General features: G+C 33.6%; 1 protein-coding gene across 1 annotated transcript in view; it reads right to left on the bottom strand.

Annotated features, from left to right (window-relative positions):
- The window catches only part of LOC106135405 (neuropeptide SIFamide receptor-like), a 142,208-nt gene extending 121,721 nt beyond the window's left edge, over positions 1–20,487 (bottom strand). The window contains exon 1 of the mRNA XM_060946333.1: positions 19,935–20,487. Within this exon, the coding sequence (XP_060802316.1) occupies positions 19,935–20,487 (553 nt within the window). The remainder of the gene's footprint in view (positions 1–19,934) is intronic.
- Between the last annotated feature and the right edge of the window lie 1,834 nt (positions 20,488–22,321).

Below are 22,321 nucleotides of genomic sequence, written 5' to 3'. Positions count from 1 at the left end.
GAGGAAACATGCAAAAAAAAATAGTGGTAAAGATTGTTTTTTTTTATTAAAAAAACTAAAAGAGAATTTAAAAACAAATTAAACTGCTCACCTAACAACACAAACTCATCTCAATTTTTATTCGGGGCAATTTTTTCCGCAAATTTAAGCTCCGCAAAATCTATTTGGTTTCAAATGTTACACATAGACTTCTTTGGGAACAGACTGGACAGTCTTATTTAGAAATGTGAATAAAATGGTTTTACCAAAGATACTTTTTGAATGCATGTTGTAAAGTATGTAAAATTAAATATGTTATTAAATGTTGAAAATAATTAAATTTTCAAGTAGGTACCTTGTGCATGAACATTTGGTTAGTTTATGAAATTAAGTTCGTGTTTAATAATATTAAAACTATTATAATTTTAATAGTTATTTTTAACAAGGCCAAAGAGACCTAGATTAGAACCAAGAAATAATGAGTTGTACGAGAAAGCAAACGCTAGAGCAGCGTACCTTTTCATAGGCAGCATGGCACGCGCGCGAAAAAACTATCGCTGTTTCGCTTTTTATTATGACATGAAACGGGACAGCAATATATAGTGTCATTGTTGTTTTTTTAGGTATGGATAACGTAATTTGAATAAGAATTCTTTTGTTTTACTATACACTTTTATTGAGAAAACTTAATCAGACATTTTTGATAGGTGAGTACATATAGCGCCATTAGTGGCAAGAAAAGGAACCTCTTTTTTTTTTTTAATATACGTGCAAAGACGTTCCTAAAATTTACATCTTAATACTCCCACTCAAATTTTATACTAAATTTCAATGTAACTTTATAACAAAAAAAAAAAAACTTAACCATAACATGAATCCTTCATCTTAACATATTTATTTTAACTAACTTGACCAAAGTTAATATCTATTTAACACTTGATCTCTATTATAAATAAATTTACTAGAAGGTAAAGCTTTTGTTAAAAAGTCTGCAATTTGATTTGAACTTTCTACATATTTTATGCTAACAATATTCTGTTCTACATTTTCTCTTATGAAATTATACCTTATATCTATATGTTTTGTCCTTCTATGGTAAATAGGATTACGAATGAGTTTAATAGCACTTTGATTATCGACACATAGAGTTATCATTAACTGTGGTTCACCAATATCAATTAATAACTGTCTAATCCATAAAATTTCTTTGGCAGCTTCACTTGCAGCCATATATTCAGACTCTGTAGTTGATAGTGCTACAGTATTTTGCTTTCTGCTAGCCCAAGTGACGGGCCCACCGTTCATCATAAAAATATACCCAGTATTAGATTTTCTAGTATCAATATCTGAGGCAAAATCAGAATCAGAATAGCCTATTAAATCTCCATTACAGTTATAAGTGATACAAAGGTCTTTTGTATTCAACAAATACCGAATAACTCTTTTAACAGCATTCACATGATCTTTACTAGGATTATTTAAATACCTACTAACTATATTCAACGAGTAAGAAATATCAGGCCTAGATACTGTTGACAAAAACATCAGGGCTCCCACTGCTTCCCTGTATGGAAAATCAATATTAAACTCATCAACATTTTTCTTTAAAATTACATTATTATCAGCAGGGGTATTACAAGCGTTAGCTTCTGACATGTTAAATCTATTTATTATTTGCTCTATATATTGTTTCTGGCTTAAAATAATTGAACCATTAACTTTAGTTATCTCAATGCCAACAAAAATATTTGAATTCAACAGTTTTATCTTAAAACTACTTTTTAAATCATTAATAATGTGCAACAAAGTATCTTTACTTTTCGATAGTAATAAGGCGTCATCTACGTACAAGATTAAAATAACTTTGTACCCATTAAAATGACCAACAAAAATACAATTGTCTGAGGGACATATCTTAAAACCATATGTAGTTAAGAAAGAAGAAAATTTTCTATTCCAACAGCGTGATGACTGCTTCAGACCATATAATGATTTTAATAGCTTACAGATTTTTCCTGGCTCAGCATGGACTCCCTCAGGCACCTCCATATAGACATCTTCTAATAACTCACCATTTAAGAATGCTGTCTTTACATCAAATTGTTGAAGTTCATAATTTTCCCGAGCTGCAATAGATAGTACAATTCTTATGGAGTCATACCGAGTTGTCGGTGAGAATGTTTCCTTATAATCAACATCCTTTATTTGTGTAAATCCACGTGCACAGAGACGAGCTTTGTATCTTTCTATATTACCATCTGAGTTTCTCTTCAAACAAAATACCCATTTTGATGTCACCGTCTTCTCATTTTTATAATCTATTAATTTCCATGTTTCATTTTCTTCTAGTGACTGCAATTCTTCTCTGATAGCTTCCTTCCATTTACTACTATTTTTAGAATTAATAGCTTCTTCATATGTAGTAGGTATATCATATTCTATAAAATTTGCTTCTTCATTTCTATTTCTCCTAGGTCTTAATGTCATATTTCTTCTATCAGATTCAAAAATTATTTGTGAAGGCTCATAAGTCACATCATTGGGATCCTCTATTGACTCTATACTTTCAAAGCTAGGTTCTGAAGTATTCTGCTCTCCTGGTGAAACTGGAATATCCTCTACTTCTTCACAGTGTTCTTTCTCATTAGTAATGCAAATCGGAGTGATATTTCTTCTCTGTGTTGGTAAATTGTTCTCATTAAAGCGTACATTTCTACTCACTGTTATCTTCCCAGTTTCAATATCAAACATTCTATAATTGTCATTATCATATCCCACTAATATTAGTTTTACACTTTTTTTATCTAATTTTCTTCTTCTTTCATCAGGTATATGGACATATCCTTCTGAACCAAAAACTCTTATATGTTCAAGGTTAGGTTTTACTCCATTCCACAGCTCATATGGAGACACATTTCTTGTTTGTGTAGAAGAACTTCTATTTAGTAAATAAACTGAACAGTTCACTGCTTCAGCCCATAGATTCAATGAGATATCACGAGAATATAACATAGATCTTGCACTCTCCATAATTGTTCGCATCTCTCTTTCCGCTCGGCCATTTTGCTCAGGAGTGTATGGTGCTGTCCGTTCGTGAGCTATTCCTTCATTGTCCAAATAAGTTTTAAATTCATTATTTATATACTCACGACCATTGTCTGTATGCAATATGCGAACACCATGACCCAATTTATTTTTCACTATGGCATTATACCTTTTAAAGCAATCTAGAGCATCACTTTTGTGCTTAATTATAAATACATGTCTATAACTAGTGGCTCCATCTTTAAATAAAATGAAATATCTTGCGCCAGATATTGAAGAATGTTCCATGGGTCCACACACATCACTGTAGGTTAATTCACCGGCTTGACATTGTCCTCTGCAAGACTTTTGAAATGGCAGACGGCTCTGTTTGCCATATTGACATGCTTCGCAAATAAAGTTGTTATCATCACTCAAACCTACTGGAATTGCACCATTTTTGCTCATATTTTGTATTTCTTTCAAGTTCAAATGACCTAAGCGTTCATGCCAAATTTTCAAATTTGATTGCACTAAGTTGCAATTTATTTGCACTATAGTTTTAACATTTACTTCATATAGGTTATTTTCCTTTAGTGTGGCAGTCATAACAACAACATCATCTTTCAATATCATGGCATCATTTAATTTTTTTATAATAACATAACCTTTCCTTGTCGCCATACCTTCTGAAAATAAATTTCTGCGTAACTCTGGTACATAAAGTACATCTTCTATAATGCTCTGCTCCCACTTTCCATTCACACATCTATTGATTAATATATTTCCATGACCTTGCACTGAGAGTAATTTTTTATTTCCCAATCTCACAGTTTTATCATTATTACTTTGGTTGTATTCTTGTAATTCACAAAAATAATCTTGCCTGTATGACATGTGCGCTGATGCACCACTGTCAAGTATCCATACATCTGTATTGGTTTCAGATTGTAAACATTGTTCAGCACTAAATGCTAACATCTTTTGCTCTTGAGGTTTCTTCTCAGACTTCTTAGGGGCTCGACAATCTCTTGCAAAATGCCCTCTCTTATTGCAATTGTAACACACAAATCTATGCTGATTATGTTGGCCAGGCGTTGAATTATTTTGTATATTTTTATTTTGGAATTTTTGCTTTTTAATATGTTTCACAGCTACTAAAGCATTCTCAGATTCTTCTTCATTTGTTAAGCTAGCTTCTTCATCTAACAATCTCGCAGTTAAATTCTGAATTGTTTGTGAATCTGGATCTAATGACAACCATGCTTGACGTAAATAACGATATTTTGATGGTAATGTGCTTAATATTTTAGTCATGATGGCTGTATCACTTATCTTTTCTCCACTTTCTTTTAATTGTTTCGCCAAATTCTCTACTTTGGAAACATGTTGTGCGATATTGTCGGTAGGTAACATTTTATATTGATAAAATTTCTCATGCACCATCATTTTGTTAAGTTCTGACTTTTGTTCATAAATAGATTCTAGTTTATTCATCACTTCTTTTGCCGTTTCACAGTTTTCAATTAGCGAGATTTGATTTAGCTCCATAGATGAGGTTATTATGAACATAGCCATACCATCGTTTTTCTCCCACTGGTTCGTATCACCCGACGTGGGTCTCGCTGCGTGAATATTCAAACCTTTCGCTTTTAAGGCACAATTTATTTGGAACTTCCATTGCCTGAAGTCCTTGCCATTAAACTTCTCCACTCGCATTGAATTTGTGACTTCCATGTCGAGGCTAATAGGTTAGAAAAAAAAAACACGATGCCGGCAATTCACAACTCACAAGTTAGCTTGTACTGCTCTTTATTCAAACTCAATTCGTTCTAAAACGTAACTGGGCACCATAACCTGTTGTTTTTTTAGGTATGGATAACGTAATTTGAATAAGAATTCTTTTGTTTTACTATACACTTTTATTGAGAAAACTTAATCAGACATTTTTGATAGGTGAGTACATATAGCGCCATTAGTGGCAAGAAAAGGAACCTCTTTTTTTTTTTTAATATACGTGCAAAGACGTTCCTAAAATTTACATCTTAATAGTCATGATACGTGGCAACTCGTATAACTGAAAGGTTGGTAGAGATATGGTTCTATTAAAGTTTAGAAGTCTATGTAATACTAAAGACACCGTATAAAAATGTGGTAAAACCTCGGGTTGCGCTAATGAGATGGCGTTATTAACTCGCGGCTCATGGAATCTTGATCCAGGGTTTTTATTTTACCAAATTAATCTTGATTAAGTCGGTCGTCAAAAATACTCTTAACCATTTTGTTCCATTATTTTGAGGATAAAGTAAGATAATAAACTTTTATAAGGCTATTCTTTTGAATGAAACTAGCAGTATTTACTTATACTAAATATTATTTTTATTTTGTAAGTTTTCTATTTATTTATTACGATAAAAACCGTAATGTATGGTTATCTCTCTCTTTTTCCAGAGTGTAATGGCGGAGGACCTTAATGCTTCGGGTACGCTATAATACTATGTTAATTATCATAAATACAATTTTTTTATCAGGTAGGCATCCCCTAAATTAAATAAATTATTTTGTAATTAGTGAGTGGTAAGTAATAAGTTCTTTTGTTAAGACAAAGAACCTCAATAGTTCTTGGATTACAAAGAATATACCTGTCTGTCATGTCACTCAGAAAATTTAGAGGTAGATTGGTACATAACAACATTGAACTAACCGGGAATCCAATCTGAGACCTTGTATCTCAGACCTTGTGGCTTCGTTCTTGTAGGAGCTAGCTTTAGTTAGATGCAATCTTTATGTATTCTGTAACGACTCAAAATGTATCTCAAGCCCATCTCAAACTATTTAGATTTGTCCCGACACATATATTGATCAAATTAAAGACGTCTTGGTAAAGGGTCAGGTCAAGAGTAGGTACACGAAATAATTTGTTTTTCTGAATATGAAGTGAAGTTTGAAAAACAACTTTGGGACAGATATCTACCAGTTTTTATGACACATCTAACGTCCGTAACGTGAGAAGCCATTTGTGAGTTTGTTTACGGCAGGGTTCGGGAATAAATCTCCTAAACTGTCGCCCGTATATCAGATGTACGCACGAAAAGGGTTAGGTCAGGTTAGGAGAACTCGGTTGCTATGACATCCTGAATGGGACGGGTTTATTTTGTACTTATTTTTTACTTAATATAAATATATGTACATACATAAAATCACGCCTCTTTCCCGGAGGGGTAGGCAGAGACTACATCTTTCCACTTGCCACGATCTCTGCATACTTCCTTCGCTTCATCCACACTCATAAGACGATATCGAATTCTGAAGACGACATTGACGACAAAAATCTATGTATATTTATAAACTCTGTCTACCCATTAAAGAATGACAATGATAAAACTTACAGAAGACAAAAGATTTTCATAGTCAACTATGAAACTAATGTTAAGCCATAATATGTAAACCTTTGAGTATTTTTTTTCAAAATGAAATTACTTTTTAACGTAAACAAAATTGTATCCAATATAACTCTTTGTTGTAGGAAAAGATATTTTTAATATTGAAGAAATTTCAAGCATGATTTGTTGCAGGTGCTACTCAGCACTTTTTCACTTGATTCTCGTTTGAAAATATTATTTTACCCTTTTTCGACCCGAATGTACTTCACCTTGAAGGCAGGTGGTTTGAATAGTACTTTTGATATACATATAACCTTAAGATGGACTGTAAGGCTGTTCAAATAAAAATCTAATAAATCATCGTTTAGTGTTTTACTTCTTTATTCATTTTGCATCATCCATTTTTGTCATTTCAATCAATATTTTGCATTATTATTTTACTTAGTTCTTTGTTACATCTTCACGGGTTATACCTACCTTACTAACTAATTAACTAGACTAAGTTATCTGACCTGACCTTCACAGCTTAAATATGAGCCAAAAATCTTATATTTCTGTCAATTTTAACAGCTATCAGTAAAGTTATATAATTTGTATAATTATATCATTAATCCAAGTCACGTCTTTGCCCTTTGAGTAGACAGAGCCAATGGTCAAAAGATACAATGATCCGTATTATATTGTATTTGTCGAAATATTCGTATTGACATCATAAGTTTTATATTTATAATTTTTTTTAATGTAGACAATGTGCATTCGTCCACGATTTAAATTTAAGATATCTATATTTGTAAATTGACGTCCGGTGGAAATGCTGCAGTGTAGTTTGTTCCGCCGCTTCTTCTACACAAATGCTTATGGAGGGGATAGTAGATATAATTAGATTTAAGTGATGTGACGTTGTATACAGAATAAATCTATTCATGATTCAAAAAGTTTGAAATAAAATAAAAATACATTTTTTAATTTTAGACGTATGTAATTACCGAGCTACTGAATATAAATGTTTACTTATTTGCATATCAATATTAAAATTACATATATCAAAAGTTCAAATCTGGCATACGAAAATCAAGTAGGTATATGCACAATTTGAGAGTAAATTGACTGTATTTCGAATAACGAGCAATGTATTGTAAACAATGGAAAACTTCAATTAAATCAGAGCAGATCAAACAAAGGGATGCTTTAAATTAAAAAAAAAAAATATGTAGACACAATGAAAAACAGAAATGAAAATTAGTATTTCTTAAACAAATGTAAGAACATACTTAAGTGAATTAAGTAAAGCAATTGGATTTTGTTCAACTGTAACTAAATTTTCACCGAATATCCTTATTACTCTGGTCTGAAAGAAAAGTTTCCTATCGGGTAATTAAGAAAACGAAGAATTTAAAATAAAGCCGCGTACACATTGTCTTACAATTTTCAAAGACAAAATAGACTTGTGAAGTAATACTCCAAAATCAAATAACTTAAAAAAAGTTACAGTTAAAATTTGAATCTCAATTCTATCATTAAGCCGAATTCTATAATTAACATCTATTCTATAATTAAAAGATCAATTCTATAATTAACAGCTGAACGTGGCTTATCAGTCTTTTCAAGACTGTTAGCTATGTCTACCCCGCAAGGGATACGTACGTGATTATATGTATGTATAACTTCTAACTGTTATCTCTTAGGTCATTCTTTTAAAACTTCATAACACTAAACACGAATAAAACGGCAAAATATCAATACCTACTACTATAAATAGTTTAAATTTCGTTTTTATTTTTATACTCATTCACAGTGCAAATGTCCCTTAAGACTGCGGCCGATAACGTGACTTCCTTCCCAATGTGTTGATAAGAGGGTGAACGAACCGCCTTTAAAGTCCTTGCAATCTGTTACTTTACGACTATTGTAAAATTCAGACTACGAAACGGGGACCTATCTAAATTTTTAGAACCTCCTTTTTTTTGTTCTGTTTATAAAGGCTTTTTAATGCAATTAAATTCCAAGTCATTACATGTGCCGTGTGGTTCCCGGCACCAGTACAAAAAAAAGAATAGGACCACCCCATCTCTTTCCCATGGATGTCTTAAAAGGCGACTAAGGGATAGGCTATAATAAATTTGGGATTCTTCTTTTAGGCGATGGGCAAGCAACCTGTCACTATTTGTATCTCAATTCTATCATTAAGCCAAACAGCTGAACATGGCTTATCAGTCGTTTCAAGACTGTTGGCTCTGTCTACCCCGCAAGGGATATGGACGTGATTATATGCACTAACTTTTTTCTGCACTTTGAAATTGCCTTTCATATACTCTACACCCTGAGCCTTACAATAGTAATAAGAAATTTAACATTATAATTAAGACATCTGAAACTACCAAGGCTATCTAATAAGTCTTCAGTATTTGTCAAACCGTCTGCGCAACCGGGTGACCGAGTGTTGAACTTCCAACAGCTTGTTATCTCGTCAACTGTTGCAACTTCCCTCGGGAACTCGTTAAACTTTGACAAACACTTGTTTTTGTATTAACACCGAGTTTGTTGGTAATTAGTATTTAGTGGGAAGGAAATATCTAGACGGACGTATCTTGATCAATAGTTTATAAGTATTGTTGAATTTATAATTTGAAATTGTTGTTTGTGTCTATGTTTATGTCTATGTAGCTTGTCATTTCCTAAAAAATCTGCTGGTGTCATTTTTGTTACAATAAAACTCATGGTTATTTATTCAAATCTCGTTTATTTACAACAAGTATACATAGAATTTTGTGGAGGGAAAGGTCGGAGTGGGAAGGCCTAAACGAACGTATCTTGGTCAAATTGAGGACGTCCTGGCAAAAGGTCAAGAGTACCCGAAACCGAGCTTTCATGAAGAGGGTCATGAATGTGGATGAAGCGAAAGAAGTATGCAGAGATTGTGGCAATTGGAAAGACGTAGGTAGTCTCTGCCGTGGCAAGGGGTGACTTCGTGTATGTATGTACGAATACAAATCAATCTTAAAGTATAAGTAAGGAAAAGGTGTGATTTTATGTATTTATGTAGTATTTAGTTGTGTCCGGGTCACAATAGGCCTGAAATTCAATGCTGGAAACGTTATGATGCCCAGCATATTACTGATGTTTATGGTTATATAAGCAGTTTTTACTTATGTCGTACACACATACAATCACGTCTATATCCTATGCGGGGTAGACAGAGCAAAGAGTCTTGAAAAGTAAGGCCAAGTCCATCTGGACTTGGCCTTACTTTTCAAGATTTTATCTGTATGACTAAATAATGGAATTGAGATTCAAATAGTGACTGTTTGCTAAAAGATGTATCCCAAATTTGGTATACCTTCCCTTAGTCACAGTATTGAGTGGTCCTATTCTAAAGCGCTGTCTAAATAGAAATTCGCCGTTATCGTCTATTGGCTTTGTTTAAAAAAACGACTTGAAATAAATTCGCTTCAGCTTGTTAATTTTTATCGCTTCTAGGTCGAGTGCGTGCAGTAAAAGAAGAACATCTTTGTTACAGCCCATTTTATGGCCCATCTAGTCGGGAACGCCGTTAATTGTGCCCTTTTACTTGTTTCACGTTTTCTAAGGTATGTTATCTTTGAATGTTATCGTATTTTCAAATCATTGTACGAGTATTTAGTGCCGTGTGGTTCCCGGCACCAATATAAAAAAAGGAATAGGACCACTCCATCTTTTTCCAATGGATGTCGTAAAAGACGACTAAGGGGGAGGGTTAACTTGGGATACTTCTCTTAGGCGATGGGCTAGCAACCTGTCACTATTTGAATCTCAATTCTATCATTATAACAGCTGAACGTGGCCATTCAGTCTTTTCAAGACTGTTGGCTCTATCTACCCCGCAAGGGATATAGACGTGATTATATGATTTAATGAATGATGTTTTACTAGCAGATGGAAATATGTGATAGTGATATAGAAAGGTAATTAAATGGGGGAAACATCGTGATGCAAATGCAGTGGTTGTCCAAAAAATCTAGCCTGGCGGTGTGTAGAGGTGTTGGTCACGACACCAATGTATGGGAGTTCAAATTCATATTTTAAATTTTTATTCGTTATTACCTATAATGCCATTTATTGAGTGATATGACGTGTCCAAACACGTCATATCACTTAATAAATGGCATATCTTTTGGTTTCACAACATTGGTTGATGTCAAATAAATAACTTAAAACTGAGTTTACTGCCGCTTCCGAAGCGTCAGTGCAGAAGAAGCGGTAATAAACTGAACTATAGAATTTACTTTTTCTTGATCACAAAAATCTACAATTACTATCGGACAAAATTCTTAGAATACATCAGATATGGACTAACGTATGTATATTGAATCTAGAAAGATGTCGCCGACCTCTGATTCTTCGAAAATCTTTGTGAACAAATTGGGAATCGGAGAAAATGAGAAAACATTACATATCTTCTTTACGAGGTGATAGCGGTAGAAGTAGATTAACTAGCCTTTATCTTAAAGAGATAGGGTCTGTAATTGAATAGGTATAAGTTTCTTAAGTAAGTATAGCCGAAAAATAATATAATGAAAAGAAGGTGTTAATAAAACTAGACGTTGACCGTAAACATTGAACCCACATATGTATGAATTTTGTTTAATTTTTCGCAACTCCCTTTTAGTGTAAAGTTAATAATGAATTATCAGATAGATTAACCCCTCCTGCAAAAAAGGCTTCATATTTTTAGTTATTTTTTTTTTTCATTTTGCTTGTACGTTTAATTTAAGTAAGGCACATTTTGGAATGCTGACGAATTCTACTTTCCTGTTTTGGTACCAAAGATTTATGATTTTTAAATGGATTTAAATTAAAAAAAATCACAGCAAGAGCTATCGCTTAAATATAAACCTCTTTAATTTCAGAAATCCCATTAAAGTAATTATTATACATTTCAAAAAAAACACTTTAAAATAATTTGTAAAAATATGAATTAATTAATTATACTAGTTTAATTCCGTTAAAATGGTAACATGAATAACGGTATTAAATTCGAAATAAACTTTCATAAATAGGTTTCTTTCAGCTAATACAGATTATTGGTTGGTCAATGACTTTCGATTGTTTGAAATATCTTTTCACAGGTGATAAGAATGCGCTGATTTCGAAATTAGAAAACGGATTTTGTTCCTCTTTGATATGTTGGAAAAAGGATTTTCTGGGAAAGGTTTATATCAATAAATGCTACATGTCCGAAACCGGGGTGGGTCGCTAGTATCAAATGAATATATGTATAACAGATTCAGATATAACAGATATAGAAACTGATTGACTAACTAAGACATCTTTCCACACGTCACGATCCCTGCAAACTTCTTTCGCTTCATCCACATTCATCAATTATACTTCTATTCATCTTATAATAACATAAATTACGAATATCCAGGGTGTTTTGATTAACATTTAACGGCCGATTTAATTTACGTTCCCTGTTGGTCGTGTCGATGACCTGTGCCAAAGGTAATGAAAAGCTTACCTGTTCCTCTTAAATATTGTCTTGACAAATCATTATTAATTTCTTGAGATCCCCAATTAAAAGAAGGAACAGGTATAATTGCAGTCTTTTTACGTTTGTTCAGAAATTTTCAGTGTTTTACTCATTACTTCTCGTGTTATTTGAACCTTAATAATCAAAAAATTTGTATGCCAGATGCTTGTTTTACCCAGATACATTAAATAATAATAAATAAATATACATATAAGGACTACACAGATTGAGTTAGCCTCGAAGTACGAGACTTGTGTTACGAGATACTAACTCAACGATACTATATTTTATAATAAATACTTATATAGATAAACATCCAAGACCCAGGCCAATCAGAGAAAGTTCTTTTCTCATCATGCCCTGGCCGGGATTCGAACCCGGGACCTCCGGGGTCACAGACAAGCGCACTTCCGCTGCGCCACAGAGGCCGTCATTGTACAAGCCAACTTAGCTGATAAACTTGTCATATAGCCATCTATGCAAATGTAGCCTTCCAGTCGTCTGATAATTGACTTTAGTCTTTCCCTTAAGTGGTGGAGACTTAGTATCAGTATTGTGTGTAAATAAAATTAATTTTAAAAAAAGAACAAATAAAATGGGATTTTTTTTTACTCTACACAGTTTTCAAACAACCAACTTTTGTTTTTTTTTTAGAATAGTTTAAAGTGCGCTTGACCTCAAGTTGACTGGTAGTATAGGAAATAGCATGAACGTATATTAGGAAACGGATGAAAGTAAATTACCAATATTTGTATATTTTTTAGTCTGTAGATTATTCCAACCGATGATTTTCAAACACTGATATTATTCAAACATATTTTTATCAGCGTAACTTCAATACGTCGATGTGAAGGGTGAATGGCTGAATGACTGAATTTCACCTCGGAAAATATGAAAAAGTTAGATTACAAACAAAAATATAACTTTTTGCATTTCGTATTCAGTCTTGATTTATCCTGAAAAGATAAGTTGTATGTACCTTGATTTTTTTTTTGTTGTCTAGACAAAACAATAACTTACATGTCGGTTCGATGGCAAAGTCGTTACTTTGTTGGTTTGTACCACGAAGTACCAGATTCAAATGGTTATATTATAATGGTTCGTTTTCTTTTCGAAAATTAGCACCTTTATAATTAACTATACTCTCAAATGTTAAAGTTACTCGTAAATCCGCCTATGTAGTCGAAGCTTGCAAAAAAAACAGAATTAACAAAGATTTTAGTAGTCAGTATGCGTTTAAAGATCTGCTGAAAATATGAGATTTCTTGAAGTTTCAGATTGCAGGTGACAAAACAAATTACACAATGCACTTCATAACTTTACTGTAATTTGTACTATTAATATTAGTATGTACTCTATTAAAAATGAACTCAAGTCTCTGTTATCAATTACGCGCTATTCTCATTTCACTTGTTTTTTTTTCATAAACTGCTTATTACCAGCCATTAATTCTGACAATCAAATGAGGTTGCTTATTCTTTTTTCAAACGTTTATTCAAACCGTACAGTACGCCTGATACCATCCTATTTTTACACAAGTCTTTAAATGATAAAATTTGGTAGAGATGGAGCGTTCCATTCATATTCTACCAAAAACAACACAATAGTTTTTAACGAACTAAACTAAATACATTCTATATACATTACTCGAAAATATAATTTAATAATCTGTAACTTTTGTCAGAACTGAACTTCGACAAATTCAACTTCACATAAACAAAGGCATATCTTGTCAGGACATAAGACTAAGAATCACAGGGTATTTAGCTATCTTAACCCAAGAATCTTCGATCCAAAAACTTGTTAAATTGGCTGAGATCCTATCTAGCCAGCTAATTGGCTGAAATCCGCTATAAAACTTAGATCTCTTGTTCTGTGTGTGTTCTCACAACTTTTCAAGTGCTATAGATTGTTGGTCAGGTATATTGATACGAAATAAATCTGAATAATAGGAGAATATTGTTCTGATTTTATATAGATAAGAATTTTGGGGTGTGGTCTTTCTCGAGTAGCATAAATCGTTTTTGCCATAATCTAATGTAGCATATTATGGTATAATAATAATTTTCAAGCGTAAATATGTAAATCATAACTAAATTCCCCTTACAATTAATTATTTATGTTTGCAAATGTAAGCATAAATAATTAATTTTGAAACGGTTAAAAATACCCGTATGCCAAAATTAAATATTATGCCTAAGGCCCATTATGCAAAAATATTTTATGCCAAACACAATGTTTTATGACAAAATATTTTATGCGAACAAAGCATTTTATAACATCAATGGAGTGGTTCTATTCAACAGTGCCTTAAACCACACGGCACCACTCGGCCTTTAGGAGCCTAAAGTTGTAGTTATGTATATTATCGACTCCTACATAACTAATTCTAATAAAATTTAATATCCAAAACGGAGTTATCAAATATTCCTGAAATTAAACTGGGTTTTCTGACGTTAATTGAACTAATTATAGCAATTTTCACACTGTTCTTAATTAACATGATATTATGTGTCTATTAAATATACGTAATGTTACTTTGACCTTTAAATTACGAAGAGTAAATGGATAGAATATTTGCGTACCTTTCTGTTAAAAAAAAATACTTTTTATCCAACTCATCTTGATCAAATTAGGACGTCCTGGCAAAGGGTCAGGTCAAGAGTACTCGAAACCGCCGAGCTTGCATGAATGAATGTGAATAAAGCGAAGGAAGTATGCAAGAAGTGGAAAAATGTAGTCGCTGCCTACCCCGCCGGGAAAAAGGCGTGATTTTATGTAGGTATGTATAATTAGTTGTGTGAGTGGAGTACTGTCACCCTTTCCATCATGTCTCATATCTCGTGTCTGCTGGAAGAGATTTCTTTTGAAATAAGCAAAATCTATGTTATTTTTTTTTCTTGTGATTATCAGTCTCGATGTTTTTTGTTTACATAGATTAGTTAATAACCATTTAACTTAACACAAGGGCACTTTACCTCAAGACTCCAATCTGCCGAGACTTGCCTTTTTTGTAAATAAGTGTAAGTTTTATATTTAGGCTTATTTGCAGATTTGTCATTTATTTTTCTTTAATTAGTTTTATTTAGATTTATTTTAGTTTTATTAAGGTAACTATCACTACATAATGTTAATAAATAAATAAGAACACATATGTATATATTTGTTCATCTGTTTTGCAATTCACAAGCTCATGAGTAGACTTCATATTATAATACCCTGTAACATATTATACTAGGCTTCACTTTGAATGTACTCAGCGTCTTTGATCGTTTAAACCAGTGATTCCCAAAGTGGTCTATTTCGCCCCCTAGGGTTCTATGACAACCAGCAAGGGGTCTACGTCAACGCAAAAATAATTTGGAGGTCCATGAAGTGAAAATGAGGGTCCATGAAAGTGGATCTCAATACATACACTGATAGTACCTATTTATTTACATCATACTGTCTTATAATATCAAAGCATATACTATACATTATTTAAAAAAGTAACTATGAAGTTAAAGAAATATTAAATATGTTTATAAAATTGTGTAAGTTGTAGGATACAGGAAATCAATATCAGCTAAGTAGGTGGTCTACCCAACACGGAAAAACACGCAAGGGGTCTACTAAAAAAGTCTAAAAAAGTTTGGGGAACTCTGGTTTAAACCTAAGAACTAAAGTACCACGCCCGACACAAATGATTGCTCAACATTTATCATATCCTCTGTTACATATTGTTATTATACTGAGCGTTCGCCGGAACAAATATATGCTAAGACAAACATTTGCAGACAGCCCAATATAATATACAATACAAAAAATACAGAAGAATAACTCTCAATTCTACAATTTTTATATAATTTGTAAAAATATTTTTTTTTTTTTTATTTGCCGATTCTCCAAAGATACAATTTACTTTGTTTTTCCTCCTGGCTTTAGCTCCCGGTTGCATCCTCACCTCTCTGGAGAGGAGCCCGGGGTATGCCATTGACCATGGATCCTGGATTGGGTGAGTCAGGTTTTTACACAAACTACATATGTACATTGTTTTATCTGTTAGTATGGTAGGAGTCCACAACTCTAAATGTAAGGCTCCTAAAGGTCGAGAAATTGGAGAAAAGTTTATTTCTTTTGCCTTTCTTGTTAGAAAACATCTTGTTTTTATAAGCAGTTTCCTAATTGTATAAAAAAAGAACTCAATTTTTTTTTTTCAATCTTTTTTAAGTCAATATAATTTATAAAATTGAATATCTTACATATATATTTTTTTTCTTTGTCTGTTTACACAATACCTTTGAAATTTGTACAAAGTGTCACGTTTATATTTTTTCTATTTTACCAATATATATATTGCTCAGTACGACGACTGAAACCGGTCTATTATGTCTTTCGGTATTATTCTTTCTGTTTTCTGAGTATTTTCTATACTGTTTCGGAAGCAAAAAAAAATAAAATAAAAACGCCGAAGTAGATAAAAATGGGAAGAATATGTCTGAAAATAATTGATACTTGTCAAGTCTCTAAAATTCTCTCATTGTGTTCTCAATTGCATACATAGCTGTTTATGTATTATGAAAGTATTATGAAGTGTTTTATGAAAAACTGTATTATGAAGTAAAATAAATTTTGCAAAAATATTAAAGGTCTATCTGAGAACAAAGCAAACAGATGAAAGTGGCATATCAGTGTTTTCAAGGCTGTTGGCTCTGTCTACCCCGCAAGGGATATAGATGTGATTATATGTATTAACCTATGTCTATGTGAGACCAAACATTTTCCGGAATTTTGCCCGTCTTCATCCTTTACAGGGTAGACAGAGGCGAAAAAGCAACGTTTAGGCTCAGATGTTACTCAGATTCAGAGTTTGTATCAGGCTTGCCCATAAATTAATATACAAATTACAAGCTTGTGAACTTTTCCCTTAATCGATTCCAATCATCTGCGCGGAAAGAGAAGCATACTCTATGTTTTTTTTTTTCTTAAATTTGGAACTAACACGGACGCAAATACTGAAATCCAATGGCAATAAAATAAAAATCTCCATCGTGACCCCACCCCCAACTCTCCGATAGGTCTTATTTAGGTTTATATTTAGGTTTACTAGGCATTAAACTGAGCTGTAAAGATATCCAGCCGTAAAACGCATGCCGATATGACGCAAAACTGCAAGAGTCCATATAAAATGACTGTGTCGCCTGGTTTTTGGCACTTAGAGCACTCCATCTTTGTTGGATTTTTTAAAGTGAATACAAACATACAGACATAGATACATAAATCACGGCTCTATACCAATTTATGAATAAGGATGAAACAATAAGAGTATACAGGGATCGTGGCAAGTGGAAAGATGTAGTCTCTGTCTATCCCTTCGGGAGATATGACGCAAAACTGCAAGAGTCCGTATAAAATGAATGTGTCGCCTGGTTTTTGGCACTTAAGAATTAGAGCACTACATCTTTGTTGGAATTTTTAAAGTGAATACAAACATACATACATACATACATAAATCACGGCTCTATACCAATTTATGAATAAGGATGAAGCGAGAAGAGTATACAGGGATCGTGGCAAGTGGAAAGATGTAGTCTCTGCCCACCCCTCCGGGAATGAGGCATGTTAATGATATAAGAATAAGAATAAAAATTGTTAATGTACCAATTGTCTTAGAATTAAGTTTTTTATATTGTTCTATTTAACTTAACTGTAATTGATTATGGTGAGCAATAAACTTATATTATATTATATTATATATATATTATATTATATACGGGACAAATGACAAAGTAAGTTAATGACTTATGTAAAAGTAATTCTGATTGACGCTGGTGTTATTTCCTACATACTCAATAAAACTGTATTAGCTACTACTAGCCCGGGTCTTCACTCCCGTGGGTATTTCCAGAAAAAAAGAAGCAAAGATAACTATGTAACTAAACTTTCATCAAAATCAATTTATCACTTTGACCGTGAAGACTGACAAATAGACTTTACATAAAGTACATTCATACATATATATAGTCACGTCTTTATCCTTTTCGGAGTAGACAGAGCCAACAGTCTTGAAAAGGCTAAAAGACCACATTCAGCTGTATGGCTTTTGTGATGTAATTGAGATTCAAATAGTGACAAGTTGCTAGCCTATCGCCTAAAAAAGAAGACAAAGTGTATAAGCCTATCCCTTAGTCGCCTTTTACGTTTAAATAGAGTATCTTTAAAAAAAAGCCAAGAGAAAATTATTTAATAGTTTCGCATTCATTTAAAAGGAAAGCACTTATTTGAATTGAACGCAGCATATTCAAGAAAAAAAATGTTACAAGTTGAAATACAACTACATATATACAAATAAAAATCTCTTTATTACGGAAGTATGCAGAGATCGTGGCAAGAGGAAAGAGGTAGTCTCTGCCTACCCCTCCGAGAAAGAGTGGTGATTTTATTTATGTATGTATGTATTACAGAAAAACACACAATACAGTCATTTCAGTGTCACTGAAAGCATCTTCAAAAGATCTGTTATTCATATTAGGTATTCCAAATAATAAGGCAGCATTATTATTCCATGGTAATACATATGGCTTATAATTAATTGTTGGCTGATAAATTACTCATTGTTTGCAACAGAACTTGAATGTCATAAGAAAATTCAACTGTCAACCACAGGGGCACATTTGACCTAGAAACGATCAGGAGATCTTACATATACTCTTATTACATACACACATATAGTCACGTCTATAACCTTTGCGGGGTAGACAGTGCCAACAGTGTTATAAAAGACTTATAGGCCGCGTTTAGCTGTGTGGATTAATAATAGAATTAAGATTCAAATAGTTACAGGTTGCTAGCCCATCGCCTAAAAAAGAATAGCAATATATAAGCCTATCCCTTAGTCGCCTTTTACGGCATCAATGGGAAAGACATAGAGTGGTCCTATTATAAACGTGACTATATGTATGTATGTATGTTAGAATCCTTATAAATTTCACAACCTTGACTGTTGTCCCACTTGTGTTCTTTCTAGTATATTTTTGTACATACAAACACACATAATTATAATCACGTCTTATACCCTTTGTAGGATAGACAGAGCCAACACTTTTGAAAAGACTGAAAGGCCACATTCAACTCTTCGGCTTAATATAGAATTTTATTTCTGTATGTATCTATATAAGAGAGTTATGAATGTAGATGAAGCGAAGGAAGTATGCAGAGATCGTGGCATGTGGAAAGAGGTAGTCTCTGCCTACCCCTCCGGGAAAGAGGCGTGATTTTATGTATGTATGTATGTATTTATCTACATATTTTTACAAGCTATATAATGCTACACGTGCGAAGCCAGGGCGGGGGCGCTTGTAATTAGTAATATTATGACTTTGATATTACGTTTTCATCTGAAATGAATTCAACTACACAATACATAAAAAAAAAATTATAACGGCTTTTAAAATTATATTTGATTAATTCACGACATTATCGAATTAACGTAAACCTTATAATACATTACATTGTTATATTTCATGCATTGAAAATGAAATGAAAAAAAAGATTTATTTTCCTTAGATTTTAGACCTTTAGATTTTTATTTTTGACCTTAGATTTTATCAATAAAGAGTACTCACCAACGAATATATTTAGCATTAACGTAGTCAGCAAGCAGAAATTAATGATTTTAACCGTTTAACAAAATATTACATTCAAAGAGAGGATCATAAAAGCTTTTATATTAAAATCTGTGTTATTAATTTAGGCGACTAAGGAATAGGCTTATTAACTTGGGATTCTTCTTTTAGGCGACGTGCTAGCAACCTGTCACTTTATATGAATCTCAATTCTATCAGTAAGCCAAACAGCTGAACGTGGCCTATCAGTATTTTCAAGACTGTTGGCCTCTGTCTACCCCGCAAGGGATTTAGACGTGATTATATGTATATATTCATTTCTTCTATTCATCAGATTGCCGGTAAAATTATCCCTTTTTACATTATTCGTTGGTTCCCTATGCACTAAAAATTCACTATTTATAACTACTGAAATATGTTAAAAAAAATACTCACGAACGAAGATATTAGACATGAGCGTAGCCGGCAGGCAGAACACGATGACCAATATGTCTGCCACCGCCAGATTCACTATGAAAAAGTTCGTCACCGTCCTCATTCGAGGCGAGCGGTACACGACCGCTATCACGAAGCAGTTCCCGATCAGACCCACCACGAACACCAACAAGTACGCCGCACAGTACACCGCAGTCATCGCCCCACTATGTCTATACATAAACTCATCACTCATCACCCCCAAATCGGAACGGTTCATCGTTATGTTCATCTTCATCGGGTAACGATCCAACTCTATATGCGTCGACAGCGGCTCCAAGTCCGGCAGCACGCTGTTATCAACAAACCTCGTATTTATCACATCCATTATTGAATTCGATAATAAATCCGCCACGTTGTGATTCTTCACGTGATTCTCTCTGTGCGAATGATTCCTGTGTCTCCCATGATGCCGGGTCTCGTGGTAATGATGTGGAGTTTGAGTGGAATAATTGAAAAAATCAGTCAAATCATCTGTGAAGAGATCCGACGAGGGTATTCTTAACGGGGCCATTTTTATTTTAAGACACGCACATTTTAACACCAAACGTCAGCAAATCAAGTCACAGCACTTTGAAAATAATTGTTAGAAAAAGTATTAAAAGTTTCGTAATGTCGGCGCGCGGAGTCGTAGCGGGTACGCGCGGCGTAGTCGGCGTAGCAGCGCCGTCTGCTCTACGACCGCTACGAGCGCTACGAGTTTAAGAGCTCAACGCATGTGCAATTTGCTAAGTATACTACATTTATACCTTTCTACGCTTGTGTATTTCTTTATTCCTATAGAGGTATGGTTTAAAATTGTTCGTTTGAGCGGTAGAGTATAATGTTTTAGGGAAATTGGAAGGTCGTTGAGAATGCATCCGGGCAGCTTTAAATGGTCGAGTTCCGTGCATTCGTTTCCTTTTCCGTACTTTTTTTTCCTGAAGCCCTTTTAAAAGCTTTTCAATTGGATTTCTATGGCTTATTCCACTTATGTTTTCTTCTTTGGTTTGAATTCCTCGTATTTATAGACTTATTTTTCTTATTATACGTTGGGGTTTCGTTTTGTCACTGATTATAAGGTATAATAAAATGACTTCCTGGTTAGAATAATATATGTACATACATAAAATCACATCTATATCCATAGCCGGGTAGACAGAGCCAACAGTCTTAAAAAGACTGATAGGCAATGTTCAGCTGTTTGGCTTAATGATAGAATTAAGATTCAAATAGTGACAGGTTGCTAGCCCATCGCCTAAAAGAAGAATCCCAAGTTTATAAGCCTATCCTTATATTTCCGGTAAAGTAGAATAAATTCATTAAAAGGCGACTAAAGCTAATTGTATTCATTTTTCTAACTATAAACTATTCCTTGTAACTTGTATTTATATCTGTGCAATAAATATATAACACACGAAAAACCGTTTCACATCAATATTATTTTTTCCGCATAGGTAAGTAAACCCATCCATCCATAATTATGGATTATCATTATCCATAATCAATCATTATAATTAAACAAGTTAAAAAGCGATGCGAATATCCCATTGCCGTGCCGTGTGGTTCCCGGCACCAATAAAAAAAAGAATAGGACCACTCCATGTCGTTCCCATGGATGTCGTAAAAAGCGACTAAGGGATAGGCTTATAAACTTGGGATTCTTCTTTTAAGCAATGGGCTAGCAACCTGTCACTATTTGAATCTCAATTCCATCATAAAGCCAAACAGCTGAACGTGGCCTATCAGTCTGTTCAAGACTGTCGGCTTGACTGTCTACCCCGCAAGGGATATAGGCGTGATTATATGTATGTACATACATACATAAAATCACGCCTTTTTCCCGGAGGGGTAGGCAGAGACTACCTCTTGCCACTTGCCACGATTTCTGCATATTTCCTTCGCTTCATCCACATTCATAACTCTCTTCATGCAGGCTTGGCGGTTTTGGGTACTTTTGACCTGACCCTTTACCTTTATTATATGTTTGTATGTATGTAATATCCCATTCTTGATTGCATTTGCGAAGTCAGCAAAATTCACTAACTACTCGTACTACCTCTTCCGACATGCATCCCGGACGAAATGAAATTACATTGACGAACGGCCATTAGCGCCAAAGCCAGAATTAATATTATGAGTGGATGAACGAACATGGCCGCTTCCATGTGTACAATTAAGAAATTTTTGAAACGTAGTATAGTTGTAGTCTTATCTAGATGACATACATACATATGGTCACGTCTATATCCCTTGCGGGGTAGATAGAGCCAACAGTCTTGTAAAGACTGAATGGCCAAATTCAGCTATTTGGCTTAACGATAGAATTGAGATTCAAATAGTGTCAGGTTGCTAGCTCGTCCCCTAAA

This window comes from Amyelois transitella, chromosome 10 (genome assembly GCF_032362555.1).
Source record: "Amyelois transitella isolate CPQ chromosome 10, ilAmyTran1.1, whole genome shotgun sequence".
Taxonomy (NCBI): Eukaryota; Metazoa; Arthropoda; class Insecta; order Lepidoptera; family Pyralidae; genus Amyelois; species Amyelois transitella.
Note: the sequence above shows the minus strand (reverse complement) of the source record. Positions and strands in the feature narration are given on the sequence as shown.